At 32.1% G+C, this 16,271-nt stretch overlaps 1 protein-coding gene across 1 annotated transcript; it reads left to right on the forward strand.

Annotated features, from left to right (window-relative positions):
* Nucleotides 1-1,119: 1,119 nt before the first annotated feature.
* LOC119002416 (NKG2-A/NKG2-B type II integral membrane protein-like) lies at nucleotides 1,120-5,284 on the forward strand. Its single transcript, XM_037068340.1, has 5 exons — nucleotides 1,120-1,409; nucleotides 1,784-1,870; nucleotides 2,389-2,440; nucleotides 2,960-3,113; nucleotides 5,264-5,284. Exons 1-5 carry the CDS (start codon nucleotides 1,223-1,225, stop codon nucleotides 5,282-5,284), a joined length of 501 nt encoding a protein of 166 aa, XP_036924235.1. The 5' UTR covers nucleotides 1,120-1,222.
* The last annotated feature ends 10,987 nt before the right edge of the window (nucleotides 5,285-16,271 follow it).

The raw sequence follows: 16,271 nt of genomic DNA on the forward strand, positions 1-16,271 counted from the left end.
TTAAAAAATTGAGCAGCCATTGCAATAAAATGTACCACACTGATAAAGAGATTCTGCCTAATGAATTAAGCCAAACATTTAACTGATGTGAGACAGAAATAACATGAAAAATGTGTTCAAATATTAATTAGCCTAAATAAAATTTCATTGAGAGCTTATAAAAACAAATAAAATATTAAATGTTTTACATACACTATATCTACTTGCTTTTATTCCCACTTATTATTAATAAACTAAGTTGCTAGATACTAACTAGGCTTTTAAAGGGAATACACTGCAAATACCAAAGCCAGAATTAATTCTAGAACTCATTGGCCCAAAGCCCCTTGAGTGAACTGCTAAATTCCACTATTTGATTCATTGCTATGGCTCACACCACCGAAAGTGCCCTCACTGGCTTTACCATCCGTAGGACCTTTTTGGAAGTTTGAAACAACAGTGTTCTAATATAAATGTGAACACGGTTATCTACACATTATTTAAGTATTTTATGGTTTTATATCTTCGTCATAAACTCATTTGCCAATTTCTTGTGTAATATAACTATTTAAAAATTTTATTGTTGTTGTTTTGTCAACACTGTTTAGGTTTTGAATAAATTTTGTGTGACTAAGTTTTTTTTGACATAAGAAATATTTTTTATTTGTAATAATTTATCAAACATTCACAATAAAAGAAAATCTGAAAACAACTCATCCTCTTTAATATAAATGTATGTCACTAAATAAAATTAATTTAGTTCAGAAAATTACTGTATATGCCAACATGACTATAACCTCATCTTTAGAGCACTTAGTCTTTAATCATTATTAAATTTTAAATTTATTATATTGTCTCTATTTTCTAATACAGCACTTTATTTTTAATACTAGCATTCTAATGGTGTTAAAATATTGCCGTGAAATCTGACTTTAAATTAATGAGGATGTTATTATTTGTGAAAGTGATTTTTCCTCATTAATTTATTTCCTTTTATTATTCAAACTAATTATACGTTGTCAAATGTAGAACATCGTAAAAATTGAGTCTACCGTGAAACACTTGTTTAAAGGTCTCAGGAATTTAGAACCAGAACATTAAATTCTTCAACTGGGAAATGAGCCTGATACTCACCCCCTACCCAGCCCAGTGTCACTGTGAGGGACCTCTTCAGTGCCTGTGCCATTTATTCATTAGCACACATGTTGTAGAACACAGTCTTGGCCACCACTCAGCTGCAGAGATGACTGACCAAAGAGTAACCTATGCAAAACTGAATTGGGTAAAGGACGTGAAGAGACAGCACACAAAACCTAAGGGCACTAAAGGCACCATTCTGGGAACTGAGTGGGAACTAACCTATGCAGAATTAAATCTTCAAAATGCTTCTCAGGATCTTCGAGGGAGTGACAAGATTGACGACTGCAAAGGTAACACATTCATTAGACACAGTGTAACTGTTCTGGGATGTGTAGCTGGGTGGAGAGGTGTGGGAAAGAGTAGGAGATAAGCTCACATGTTTTTTTTCATTTTAAGGATTACAGCTTGAAGTTGGAATATGGTATTCTCAGATGAAAGCTGAAGACTCATTTAATTCAGCCATTGTTGTAAGTTGTAGTCTTCGACAAGTAACTCATAGAGCGTTATATTTAGTGAAAATGTAACGGTATATTCTGAGAGGAAGATTACAGTGGTGGATATGGTTTGGGGTCCAAGTTTAATGGATATGATTCTCTGTGTGTAAATTGTCCAAATAATTGTCTCCATCCCTCCTTTCTCAGTGTTTCCGTTTCCCTCCCTGCAGCATCTCCATCACCTCCAGAGAAGCTCATTACTGGGATCCTATGCCTTGTCTTTATGTCCATTGTAGTAACAATTGCAGTTATTTACTGTAAGTAAATTATTGTAAGATTATATGAAATTTTTTACTTTTATACTTATCAGTGCCTCTAAACTCTTTATAATATTATACAATAGAACTCTCATTTTAAAGTGTGCCTTTAGACTAAGTTAAAAATTCTGAACTAAGTTCTGAATTTTTCCAAGGTATAAACAGAACAATCTTAAAAACTAATTTATAAATATATATATGTATATATCCCATGTGTGCATATATATATTCATATTATAATTAAAAGCACTCTTTAGGATACTTTATTGAGACACACAAATTAATTGTTTGTATGGTTAACCCAAATACTGGACAAGTTGGTGAAGCTTAGTTGTCATGGGTTTTGAAATCTTTTCCCTTAAATTTTCATGGCTTCGTTAATTTTTCTTGGTAAAATCATTTTTATTCTAGATGGAATTAATGCTGGGCATTATACCATATTTCAAAATAAGAAATAAATGTATAATGATTTATTTAGATAAACATTAATTTTTTACAATAATTACTTGTTTTTTTAGTTAAGATAACACTGGTGCAGAATAATTCTTCTTCAATAACAGGGATCCAGAAAAGGTATATGATTATTCTCTTCATTCTGATATTAGTGCAGTTCATGCTTTGTCTCTAACATAGTAAAAATTCATAGCTTTTTTGGTCATGGGAACAAAAAATTATAATACTGGGCAATAAATGTATATAAATAATGAGTACAAAAGACTGCTTTTCTTATGCAAAAATGTGAAGAAATCTACATTTAAAATAATTATTTCCATTGTTGTCAATTGGCTCAAAGACAATTTTGGTTTCTAAAAATGTAGTTTCATTTATAGACATTCAGGACATATAGAAAGTGGATATTTTTGTTTGTGTGTTTGCTTGTTATGGGCACATAAATTAGGGACTGAGAAGCTGACCCTTCTGTGTGAGTCTGTGTGAGTGTGTGTGAGTGCATTTTGCTTTATATGTACCAATCTGTGAGGGTACATACACGTGCTAGGTACAGACGTGTCTATATCTATGCAGGTGCTGAAATTAATTTTCATTTTAAAATTCATATTGTTCTTGGATGACAATGCATAATCTTTCCTCAGCATATCATTGTGGTCGATGTCCACCAGAGTGGTTTACATATTCCAACAACTGCTATTACATCAGCATTGAACAAAAAACATGGAAGGACAGTTTGATGGCCTGTGCTTCTAAGAACTCTAACCTGCTGTATATAGATAATGAAGAAGAAATGGTAAGATTTTTAATGTTTCCAACATTTTATTTAAAAGCTTAATTTATTTTATATTTTTAATAGAATTCATTCATATTTGTTTGAATTTATAGTTTATTTGTTTTAAAGATGTTAATATTGTTTGACTCAAAAATATTTAATTGAACAATAAAAGTGTAGAAAATTTTTAAAAAGCATGATAAATAGTAAAATATTTTATTGATATTTTATGCCATTAATGTGCATTTGATGTTTCCAGGTCTTAATTTCCCTAGATCACTATGCTTCTATAAATCCTCTTTTTTTTCTAAAGCAAATTTGTCACTTAATGTTACCTTCATCATGGAAACTAAAAATACCATGTTCGTGTATATTACAAATGAAAAATCCTATGTAATTACAAATGAGATCATGAAGTAGATGTTGCCAGTCCACTCCTGTGCAGTCTCTCATAGCTTCTTCTCTCTCTTCACCCAACCACTTTCTCAGATTTTATATCACAAATTGTCTTTGCTTAATTTTGAACTTTATGTAATGGGAATCATTTGTTATGTATTTTTTATTGTTGTTTGATTATAATTGTCCCTATTATTTTATGTTTCTCCATTCACTTCCAGAGGATATTTTTGCAATTTATCCATGTTATTGTATTTACCTGTAGTTTGTTAATTTTCACTGGTATATAATATATACATGACTTTTACAACCTATTCTACTTAGAAATAGTTGTTTTTTTATATTTAGGTATTATATATAATTATTTAATAACAATTTTATGTATGTATTTTCCAAAATATTATATTGTATTTAAAATAATTTATATTATGTATGAATAATGTATAAAATATTATATGTATTATTTGTACATAATAAACACATGCTATGTTTATAATAAGATAATGATATATAAGTATAGTTATTATAATTATATATGTGTATAATTATAATTAATTGTCCTTTTCACATAGATTAATATGACAGGCTCATAAATATATGTATATGATGAATTTTAAAAATTATCCCAGCAGTTTCTAGTTTGTTGTGTAAATACACATTTTATTCAATAGTTCCATGATCCAAACTTAGTACTGCCAGGAATTTTAATGCCATTAATTCTGATCATTATATAAAAGTATCATGATGACATTAATAGGTGTTTTTCTGATTAGTGATACATTGAACACATATTTCAGAACACTAATTATTATGAAATTCTCTATCATGAGAATCTGTGCCTGTACGTGTCTCTTAACCATTTCTCCTGTGTGTTACCTATTGTTTTCCTTCTTAGAAGTTACATTTTGGATATAAGTTCTTTTTTTGAATTTGTATGATGCAAAGTCTTTTCTGACTGTTCATTACATTTTTCTTCTCATATTGGAGTCTTTTAATGACTGTAATTTATGAATGTTACCATAATCCAATACCTTATTTTGGGTGTTCATGATTATTTTCTACGTATTACAGAAGTTAGTTGAAGTTTATGAAGATAACCTACCACATTACTCTTTATGGTTTACCTTTTTTCTTTATTGATGGACTTTCATATTTAGGTCTGTAATACTTTGAGGATTTATATTTTTGTGATGCTGTGTTTGTGAGGCTGTGTGGTAGGGGTGAAGTGTGTCCTTTTCTCCATCGTTACCTAATTGCTGCAGCATAACCATGGCGTATGATCTCTTCAACATAAACTATTTTATGTACATGGGTCTATATATTTTAACATAAAATTTAAGAAGTTGTTCATTCATTTGTCTCAGAAGTTATTTTTTGTGTTTTTCTATCTCTTTAGTCTCAGGCAATATTTATTGTATACTTATATCGGTTATACTGGTAAAGTTCTAAAGGTCTCTGTACATTTTTCTCTCCCTTTCTACCCCCAGGAATTAACCATTTCTATTACACCCTCTTTATTTCATTAATTCCTTCTTCTGCATCTCAAAATTTATGTAAATGTATTGAATTTTTAATGTAGATAATGCATTTTCAACTAAGAATTTTTAACTCATTCATACCATTTTTATTTCTCTAATTTTTCTGTCACTGCCACCATACTCTCATATAGTTATTTGAATATAGCTGTTTAAATAAAATAATTTTCATGGAAATATATATTTATAATAATCACTATAAAATGTTTTCATAATAAATCCCAAATCTTATCTCCGTAGGTTAGATCTATTATTGACTGACTCTCCTGATTATGGAAGATATTTTTTAGTTTCTTTGCATTATTTTAAAATTATTTTTGCAACTTCAGTAAAACATTACAGTAGAATATTATCTTTTGAGGTGTGCTTACTCATTATTTAAAATTCTCATTTATTTTACTCTTAGCCTGGTTTGCTAGAGATTCCCCTGTATATGCATAGTTTAATTGACAGCCAATGATTCTTTAAAATTATTCAGAAACCTCAAGTCCCTATGGCTTCCCCACTCTGCTGTTTGACATGTTTGTGTTTGTGGAGGGGAGTGCTCTTAACTTTAAAATCAGCTCTCAAATCCCCACTGCCACTTTGTTTACTGGACCATTGTTGTTTCTTCTACAATGTGCACATTTTCCCCATCAATCAAGCATGTGTAGAGAGACGGTTATATCTCCCATCAAGGCACATCACAAAAGCAACCAATGAAGGGATAAATACAGTGGAGCAATATATTGATTGCTCTCTCACTCTCTCTTTTACTCTCTCAAATCAATAAAAATAAAGTAAAAACAAAACAAAACAAAACTAAAAATTCATTTAAAAAAGCAAGTAAGTTAATTGACAAACATCTCATTTTTTTTCGATAAAGAGTGGTAAAAAATGGTTACCTATGTATGAAAATGAACAATAGCTTAAAAGCTTATACATTTAAATTTTTTTATCTCAATTTGTTTTCTAAACTTCTACTTATAAAACCAGTCAGAAATGCAAAGTACAACATAGAGAATATCATCAACAATATTCTAATAACCATGCAGGGTGTCAGATGGAACCCAGACCCACTGGCCTAAATGTCCAAAACAATAGTGAATGTCAAATAACAAGTTTTTAAAGAGTTGCTCTTCAAAATGAGTTTCCTCAAAATATCATTGTGGCATTTTTCTAAGGCAATTTCATTAGTGTCTAAAATCATATTAATTGTTCTTTTAAAAATTTTTAAAGATATTTTATTTTTTATTGTCACTCAATTAAAGTTGTCCCCATTTGTCTTCCTTAATTTTCCCCTGCCTGCCCAACCCTCCTTTTCCACATTGAGTCCTCCTACCCATTGTCCTTGGCAATGGGTCCTCCTACCCATTATATTATCCTTGACAATGGGTCCTTTATACAGGTTCCTTGATTTGACCTTTCTACTTCTTTCCATGTTAAGCCCCTCCCTGGCCACTTCTGGTCACTGTCGGTTTATACTTTATTTCCATGTTCCTGGTTCTATTTTGCTCACTTATTTGTTTGTTGATTAGGTTCCACTTATAGGTGAGATCATACAGTATTTGTTTTTCACTGCCTGACTTATTTTACTTACCATAAAGCTCTCCAGTTCTATCTATGCTGTTGTAAGGGACAGGATTCCCTTCCTCCATTCTGTTGCATAGTATTCCGTTGTGTAAATGTACCACAGTGTCTTGATCTACTCATTTACTGAAGGGCACTTAAGGCTGTTTTCAGCAGCTCGCTATTATAAATAGTACTACTGGGAACACTAGGGTGCATAAGTTCTTTTGAAATGGTGTTTCAGGATTTTTAGTGTATTAACTCAGCAATAGTATCACTGGACCAAAATGCAGTTCTTTTTTTAGGAAATTCCACACTGTTTTCTACAGTGGCTGCCCCTGTCTGCATTCTCACCTACAGTGCACCTGGGTTCCCTTTTCTCCACAACCTCTCCAGCACTTGTTGTTTGTTGATTTGTTTATGATGGCCATTCTCACCTGTGTGAGGTTATATCTCATTGTGGCTTTAATTTGCATCTTTCTGATGGCTAGTGATGTTGAGCATTCTTTCATATGTCTCTGAACCCTTTCTATCTCTTCCTTGGAAAAGTGTCTGTTCATATCTTTTGCCCATTTTTTAAATGGATTGTTTGTCTTCCTGGTGTTGAGCTATATAAGTTCTTTATATATTTTGAAGATCAAACAGTTTTCCAAGATATCATTGAAAAATATATTTTCCCATATAGTTGGTTCCCTTTTCATTTTTCTGACATTTCCTTTAGCTGTGCAGAAGCATTTTAATTTGATGTAGTCCCATTTGTTTAGTCTTTCCTTTATATCCCTTGTTCTAGGTGACATATCAGGGAAAATATTTCAGTGTGTAATATCTGAAGTTTTCTTGCTTATGTTCTCCTCTAGGAATTTTATGGTACATGACTTATACTTAAGTCTTTTATCCATCTTGATTTTTTTTGATAATGAAATTTTAATGGAAAAATGTGCAATCAGTGTCCAAAAAGGGCAAAAATGTCTCAATTTTATTTTTGTGTATGGTGTAAGTTGGTGGTCAAGTTTCCTTATTTTGCATGTAGCTGTTCAGATCTTTCAATATCATTTGTTGAAGAGGCTATTTTCACTTTATTTTATGCTTCTGCTTTCTTTGTTACATATTAATTGACCATAGGGACATGGGTTTATTTCTGGGCTCTCCGATTTGCTCCATTGATCAATATGTTTGTCCTTACGCCAGTACCAGACTGTTTTGATTACAGTGGGCTTATAATATAGTTTGACATCTGGTATTGTGATTCATCCCAGGAATGCAAGACAGTACAATATTCATAAATCAATAAACATAATACTTCATATAAACAAAACAGAAGACAAAAATCACATGATCATATTACTACGTGGAGAAAAAGCACTCAATAAGGAATAGCACACATTTCTGATAAAAATACTCAGCAAAGTGGGAGTACAGGGAGCATTCCTCTACATACTAAAGGCCATATATGAGAAACATACAGCCAATATTGTACTCAATGGTCAAAAATGAAAAGCTTTCCTACTAAGATCAGGAACAAAACAAGGGTGTTCTCTTTCACCACTTTTATTCAACATAGTCTTGGAAGTCCTAGCCACAGTCATCAGACAAGAAAAAGAAAAAAAAAGCATCTAAATTGGAAAAGAAGACATAAAACTGTCATTGTTTGCAAATGACATAATAGTGTACATAGAAAACCATGTAGATTACACCAGAAACTATTCTACTTAATAAGTGATTTGGCAAAATAGTGGGATACAAAGTCAATATTCAGAAATTGAAGGCATTTCTGTACACCCACAATGAAATATCAAAAACAGAAATTAGAAAAAATCCCATTTTGTAGCAACAATAAAAATAAAGTACCTGGAAATAAACCTAACCAAGGAAATGAAAGATCTGTACTCAAAAAACTATACAACACTGAAAACGAAATTAAGGAAGACATAAATAAATGGAAGCATATACCATGTTCATGGATTACAAGAATTAGCATCATCAAAATGCCCATACTACGCAAAGCAATAGATTTGCTTTTTTAGATTTAATGCAATTCCTGTTAGAATACCAATGACATATTTCACAGATATAAAACAAATTGCATTCATTTTTAGTATATTTTATTGATTTTTATGGGTTATCATCTCTATTTTTTCACATTTTTCAATGTCATTCAGTTACAGTTGTCTCCATTCCACCCCCTACATTCCCTACCCCAGCCATCTCCACTTCCCACCCTTGATCCTACCCCACTTTGGTTTTGTCCATGTGTCCTTTATAGATATTCCTGAAAACCCTTCCCCCTTTGATCCCTTTATCCCCTCCCATCTTCCCTCTGATTATTGTCAGTTTGTTCTTAATTTCAAGTAAATAAATGAATAAATAAATGAATAAATAAAATACAGGAAGAAAAGAAAATTTGTGCCCTGGCTGATGTGGCTCAGTGAACTGAGCACCAGCCTTTGAAGTAAGGGGTTGCCAGTTCAATCCTCAGTCAGATGGGGTATGTGTGAGAGGTAACCACACACTATTTCTCTTTCTTTCCTTCTCCCTCCCTTCCCTTGTGCCTATAAATAAATAAATAAATAAATATTTTTAAAAAAGAAAACATAATAAAACAAACTGCATTAAAAAAATCTCAACATACAGCTAAAAACCAGAAGCAAAACACTCATGATACAGTTATATAAAATATAAAGATTGTCTGACTAGTGTGGCTCAGTTGTTTGGGTGTCATTCCACAAAGGGAAATGTCACAGGTTCAATTCCCCATCAGAGTACATTCCTGTGTTCTTGTAGGACCGGTCCCTGGTCAAACAGTGGAGAGGCAATCAATCAATGTTTCTCTTTCTTTCCTCCTCCCATGCATCATTCAGAGTAATAAATGTTTTCTCTGTATACTGATTATGAGGTAAGCTACCTTTATTTCTTTCAAATGTTAAGCCAATCTTGCATTACTAAAATAAAACTACAATAATCATTTTGCACTGTCCTTCTTTAAAATTCAGTGCATATATTACACTTGAATTAAATTTGTTTTATCCATGTTCACAAAGAGTCCAGAATGAGTTTTTATTCATGTTATATACTTGGTGGGTTTCAATATCAAGGATATATTAAAAAGCATTCCTTCTTCTATTACTTGGAAGCCTTTGTATAAAGGTACTATTGTGTATTTTATTGTTGTTCAAGTACAGTTGTCTCCATTTTCACCCATCACTCTCCCCCTCCCCGCCCATCCCCACCTCCCACCCTTGATCCTACCCCCTTTGGCTTTGTCCATGTGTCCTTTATTTATGTTCATTATTTTTATCATTTTCCTTTTTTAACTTTATTTTTATAGTTTGCACCATTATAGATGTCCCCATCACTCTCTCCCACTTCCATCCGGTCCCCAAACCTACTCCCTCTGGCCATCACCACACTGTGGTCTGTGTCTATGGGTTATGCCCATATGTTCTCTGGCTAATCCCTTCATCTTTTCTCATCTAGTCCCCTAAACCCCCTCCCCTCTGACAGCTATCAGTTTATCCTTTGTATCTAGGCCTCTGTTTCTTTTTTGTTCGTTAGTTTTATTTTAGGGGGATTTTTTGTTTGTTTGTTTTTTATTTTTGGTTCATTAGGTTTCACATATAAGTGAAATCATATGGTATTTGTCTTACTGGCTTACTGGTATTTGTCTTTGGTATTTCTTACTGGCTTATTTCATTTAGGATACAAATTTCTGGTACTGCTATATTTTTAATGGCATTTTTCACTACTGATGTTATCAGAGCTTGAAAAATGCTTTTGTAGTTAAGTTTATAAAATGAAGTCAATTCCTGCAATATATACTAAATTTATTGAGGTTGCTATTCGTTACATCCTTATATAATATTATTTAATTGGGAACACCAATGTGAATGACTATAAGAATAAGTGTATCAATTTTATAAAGGCAACATAGGTGAGATACACATTATTTGATATTATTAATAAATGACTTAATTGGTATAATTCTACAATGTGGTAATGGAGAAGGAAGATTTTTAATTTACTTTATAAAACCATAATGTTTCTGGAGACAAATGAAACTGGAAACACAACATACGAGGACAAAAGCATTTTAAGAGGGAAGTTGATATCAATGAAGTGAGAAATGCCCCAAATAAACAACTTATCTTATGCCTTGAAAAACTAGAAGAAACAAACTGAACCCAAATCCAGTAGAAGAAAGGAAATAATGTTTAGAAAAGAAATAAATAAGTAGAGAACAGAAAATCAATGGAGTAGATTAACTAAACTAAGAGTTGGTTCTTTGAAAAACTAAACAAAGTTGACAAACCCTTAGCTAGATTAATCAAGTAAAAAAGAGATAAGACCCAAATCAACAAAATTATGAATGAAAAATAAGACAGTGTAACTGAAACTAAGATATTCAAAAAGTCATAAAAGGCTATGATAAACAATTATATGCGAACAAACTGGACAACTTAGAGGAAATGGGAATATTTAGAAACATACTACTTACCAAGACTTAATCAGGAAGAAATAGAAAATCTGAATAGACCAACTACTAGTAAGAAGATTGAATCAGCAGTCAAAAACTACCAAATGATAGGCCCTGGCTGGTGTAGCTCAGTGGATTGAGCATAGGCCTGTGAACGAAACAATCGCAGTTCGATTCCCAGTCAGGGCACGTGCCTGGGCTGCAGGCCAGTTTCCAGCAGGGGACGCATGAGAGGCAACCATACATTGATATTTCTCTCCCTCCCTCCTTCCTTTCCCATCTAAAGATAAATAAATAAAATATTTTTTAAAAAGTACCAAATAAGGTTGAGCCTAAGACCATATGGCTTCACAGGAAAACTTCACCAAACTTCTAAAAGAAAATTAAAACCAACTCTTATCAAACTCTTCCAAAGCATTGAAGAGGAGTGAACATTCCCAAACTCATTTTGCGAGGCCAACATTATCTTAAAATCAAAACCATAAAATGGTATACTAGAATAGAATAATATAAGCCAATATCCCTGATTAATTTCAAAGCAAAAATTCTCCATAAAATACTAACAAACTCAATTCAGCAGTGAATCGAAAGGATCATTGCATGATCAAATGGGATTTATACCTGGGATGCAAGGATGGTTTAACATAGACAAATTAATCAATGTGATGCATTACATGAATAAAATGAAAGAAAAGCACTATATGTTTACCACAATATATGCATAAAAACATTTGACAAAATTCATCATTTACCATGATAAGAAGAAATATGTCCATAGAAGTGACATATCTCAACAAAATCAGTAGTATTTCTATACAGTAACAACAAATTTTCTGACGAAAAAATCAACTAATTAATTCCATTTACAATAGAATCAAGAACAACAAAATACTAGGAATGCATTTCCTAAGGCATTAAAACAAGAACTTACACAACTCCACACCAGGACAAACAATTTCATTAAAAAATGGGCAAACAGTCACTTCTCTAAGGAGGATATACAGAGGGCCCAGAAACATATGAAAGGTTGCCCAGCACCACTAGCCATCAGAGATATAAAAATTAAAACCACAATGAGATATCATTTCACACCAGTCAAAGTGGTCTTCACAAACAACAAGTGCTGGTGAGGCTGTGGAGAAAAGGGAACCCTAGTGCCCTGTTGGTGTGAATGCAAACTGGAATAGCCACTATCGAAAACTATATGGAATTTCATCAAAAATCTAAAAATGGAGCTGCCTTTTGACCTGGGAATTCTACTGCTGAGAATATACCCTAAGAATTCTGAAACACCAATTCAAAAGAATCGCAGCATGATTTACATTAGCCAACTGCTGGAAACAGCCTAAGTGCCCACCAGTAAATGAGTGGATCAAACAATTGTGGCACATTTGCACAATGGAATACTACGCAGCAGAAAGAAAGAAGGAGCTCCTACCCATCACAACAGCATGAATGGAACTGGAGAGCATTATGCTAAGTGAGATAAGGCAAGTGAAGAAAGACAAATACTGTATAATTTGATCTATAAGTAGAACATAACCAACAAATCAAAGAAATGCACAAAATAGAAACAGACACATTGAAATAAAGAATAAACTGACAGTAACCAGAGGGGAGGAGGGAGCCAGATAATGGGGCAAAGAAGTGAGTGGGTCATCAAGGAGCATGTATAAAGGACCCATGGACAAAGACACAGGAGGGAGGAGGATTGAGTGTGGGAGGTAGGGGTGGGTATGGCAAGGGAGAATAATGGGGGAAAAATCAGGACAACTGTAATTGTACAACAATAAGAAAAAAATGATCTCTGTCTAGAAAACTATAGGATATTGATGAAAGATATTGAAGACAGCAATAAATGGAAATATATCCCATATTTATTATCGGAAATATTAATATTGTTAAATTGCCAACATTACCCAAAACCATCTATAGGTTCAATGCAATTTTTATCAAGATACCAATGGCATACTTTACTGAAGTAGAAATAAAAACACATATACTTACTTGCAACCACAAAAGACCTTGAATAGTCAAATACATCTGAGGAAAAAAGAACAAATCAGGGGTATCACACTTCTCGATTTCAAGCTATACTTTAAAGCTATATTCATCAAATACTGTGTGATCTCATACATAGAATCTAACAACAACAACAACACAAAATAAGCTCATCTAAAAAGAGATAAGACTTGTGTTTGCTGAATATATAGGTCATCTAATAAAGGTACATCTTATTGGCCATGTAGCATGATAAGCTTGCATGTGATTGGTCGATCTTAGTACCAAAAATCCTTATATACAACTATAGACACCTGAATTTTTAAAAACACACATTGGAGCAAAAGGGTAGGCAACTACTATTATTTTTTTCAAGAAGCTTTCAAAATTATACCTAGTTTTTGCCAGATTGGAAATACACACACACACACACACACACACACATTTTGATGTGCCACAGAATTTTAGTAATTAGTTTATGTGTGCCATGAGATGGAAAGGGTTAACAATCATTGGTCTATCTAATAAACTAGAAAGCTAGCATGTGATTAATAAGTGGGTAACATATACACTGGGAATACACTTTATCTTCCTTGTTTTCTTTTTATTTTATCTATATGTGAAGATGGATGTTAGCTGAACCTAGTATGGTAATCGTTTTGCAATATATACATATCAAACCATCATGCAGTAAAGATTTGTATCTTTTAATGCTCGTGTATCATTCAACTTGTCTTTTAAAAGTCTTCTTTTTTCTGCCCTTCAAATTTTTTAATAAGGAGAAAATCTAAATTTCCTCTGTTTTCCCCTACATAGTTATATTTGAGCTTTTGTCATTTATAACAAATATTCCTATTAAATTACAATCAATTAGTTATGGTGTAAAAATAAACTAACAAAAATATAAGTATTAGTTACGTAGTAATTTAATCTCTGCCTTGGTGATATAATTCAATAAGTTTTGGTATTTTATCCTTCACAGAGATACTACTTTACCAAAGGAAATATAAATAACATTTAATAATAATAATAATAAAATGAAGGAAGGAATTTGAAGAAATAGGACAAAGAAATTGAGAAGATAAATTTAGGATTACTGGTTGCTGTGGCAGTTACCATAAAGCTGAAAGTGTAGTAGTTTTCAGACTATTGGTGAAAAATATCATTAAACATCTATTGTTTATGGGATTTTGATTTTAGAATTGTTTCCACTGTAATAGAAATGCCATATTGAGAGTATAAGGAAAAGAAGTATGGAATGCCAGGATTTAGTAACCCTGACTAACAGTAGAATCTAAACATCTAAGATATTCTTAACCAGGCCAAAGATTTCAGAGTCTGTGATGAAGACGGAAGTACGTTCCCAGCATGGGCGGTCAAGTCTTTTGTTTCCTGGTATCTTTCAGATTAACAAAACAATTTCCAGATACATTCGCCAAAGAACAAACCGAATGACACACCACTAGCCCAAAGTCTCCTAGATTCTGCAGGTGTGTGATGAGATACGCAGTCTTCAAAATAGCCAAAGTGTGAGAATTTCCTGTTCAAATGTTAAGTGACACATTAATGAGAAAACTACATTTTCCACTCATGCTTCACTCTGAGCCTTCACAGGTCCGTCTGTGAAGACCACAGAGATTGTTTGTTTACAAGAGTTAGCTGGTCTCCCGCTAAAGGGTGCAGGACTTTCTGGCTTCCAGAGGTATGTGTGTGTCTCTACTCTCCTGTCTTTCTTAGATTCATTTCCTGTAGGGGGAGATTACAAACGCTAGATGTGATACAAGTGAGGAACAATAAATATACAACCAAATAAAAGGGAGCATTGGTATCTTTATCTAAATAATTTAGGGCAAAAAATGAAAAGTAAAATATGAAATATGTTGGAGGATATCTTGAACTTTTCACTCTTGCCTAGGAGAATTGCCCAGGTAAGCATAATTGAGTGTGTTAATCAAGGCAATTTAAAGTAAAATCCTGTAAGAATCATGGAAGTGTTTTTTTAAATTTTATAATCAATGTAGTTATAATTATATACATATATTATTTTTATTTAGCCCAGTTTTTGAAAGGAGATTTTTAAAAATGAATTTTTTGAGTTTTAGTGGTCAAACAATATTTTATACACTTAATTAGATGAAATAAAAATATTTGCCCTTTAATAAAAATCAGGATGAAGTATTCCCATAAAATTGTAATTAAGGTTTAGTTATAACAATCAAAAGACTTTTTAAAAATGGAGCTACCATTGTAAGTAAACATACCACACTGACAAGAAGACTCTGTGGAAAAAGTTACGTTATAGCATTTAACTGATATGGATTAGTGCTAACATGAAAAGTGTCTTCAAACAATAAATAGCCTAACTAAAATATTATGGAGAACTTATAAAAAAGATGAAATGTTATCCATGCATTATACCCATACATTTTATTCCCTCTTTATATTAGTAAACTAAGTTCCTAGACACTAAGTAGCTTTGTAATGGTCATGCACTGCAAATTTCAAAGCCAGAATTAATTCTAGAAATCTCTGGCCACAGAGCCTATTGACTGAATTACTGAATTACTAAATTACACCATCTGATCCATTACTATTGCTTACACAAATGAAGGTGATTTCACTGACTCTGATATCCACATACCTTTATGGAGGTTTGAAACAACAGTGCTCTTATATATGTGATCTACACATTTATTTATCATGTTATGATTTTATAACTTTCCTTAACCCAACTGCCAATTTCTTGTGTAACACAAGCATTTTAAAAATTTAATTGTTATTGTTTTGTTATCAATATGTTTAGGTTTTGAATAAGTTCAGAGTGACAAAGATTTTTTAACATATGAAATATTTTTATTGTAAAAATTTCTCAAACTTTACAATTTTTCAAAATAAAAGATCATTGATGATAACTAATACCCTTTAATAAATAAATGCATGTCACTAAATAAAATAAATTTAGCTTAGAAAATTACTATATATGCCAGCATGACTAATGCTTCTTCTTTAGAACATTCAGCCATTAATCATTATTATATTTTAAATTATCATTAATATACTCTTTTTTCCAATATAGCATTTCAATTTTTAATACAAGAATTCTGATGCTGTTAAAATATTTACATGGAATCTGACTTTAAATGAATGAGGATGCTATTATTTATGAAAGTGTTAATTCCTCATTGATTTGTTGCTTTTTATTACTCAAACTAATAATACATTGTCAAA

Source organism: Sturnira hondurensis, unplaced genomic scaffold (genome assembly GCF_014824575.4).
Source record: "Sturnira hondurensis isolate 20B ecotype Veracruz unplaced genomic scaffold, ASM1482457v3 Scaffold0017436, whole genome shotgun sequence".
In the NCBI taxonomy this organism is placed as follows: domain Eukaryota; kingdom Metazoa; phylum Chordata; class Mammalia; order Chiroptera; family Phyllostomidae; genus Sturnira; species Sturnira hondurensis.

What these genes read in the sequence shown, in the direction of transcription:
- LOC119002416 (XM_037068340.1), top strand. Translation starts at nt 1,223, where the DNA reads ATGACTGACCAAAGAGTAACCTATGCAAAACTGAATTGGGTAAAGGAC. An exon ending in CAAGATTGACGACTGCAAAG is followed by an intron (nt 1,410 to 1,783) that starts GTAACACATTCA and finishes CCCTCCCTGCAG; the next exon opens with CATCTCCATCACCTCCAGAG. An exon ending in TCAATAACAGGGATCCAGAA is followed by an intron (nt 2,441 to 2,959) that starts AAGGTATATGAT and finishes TAATCTTTCCTC; the next exon opens with AGCATATCATTGTGGTCGAT.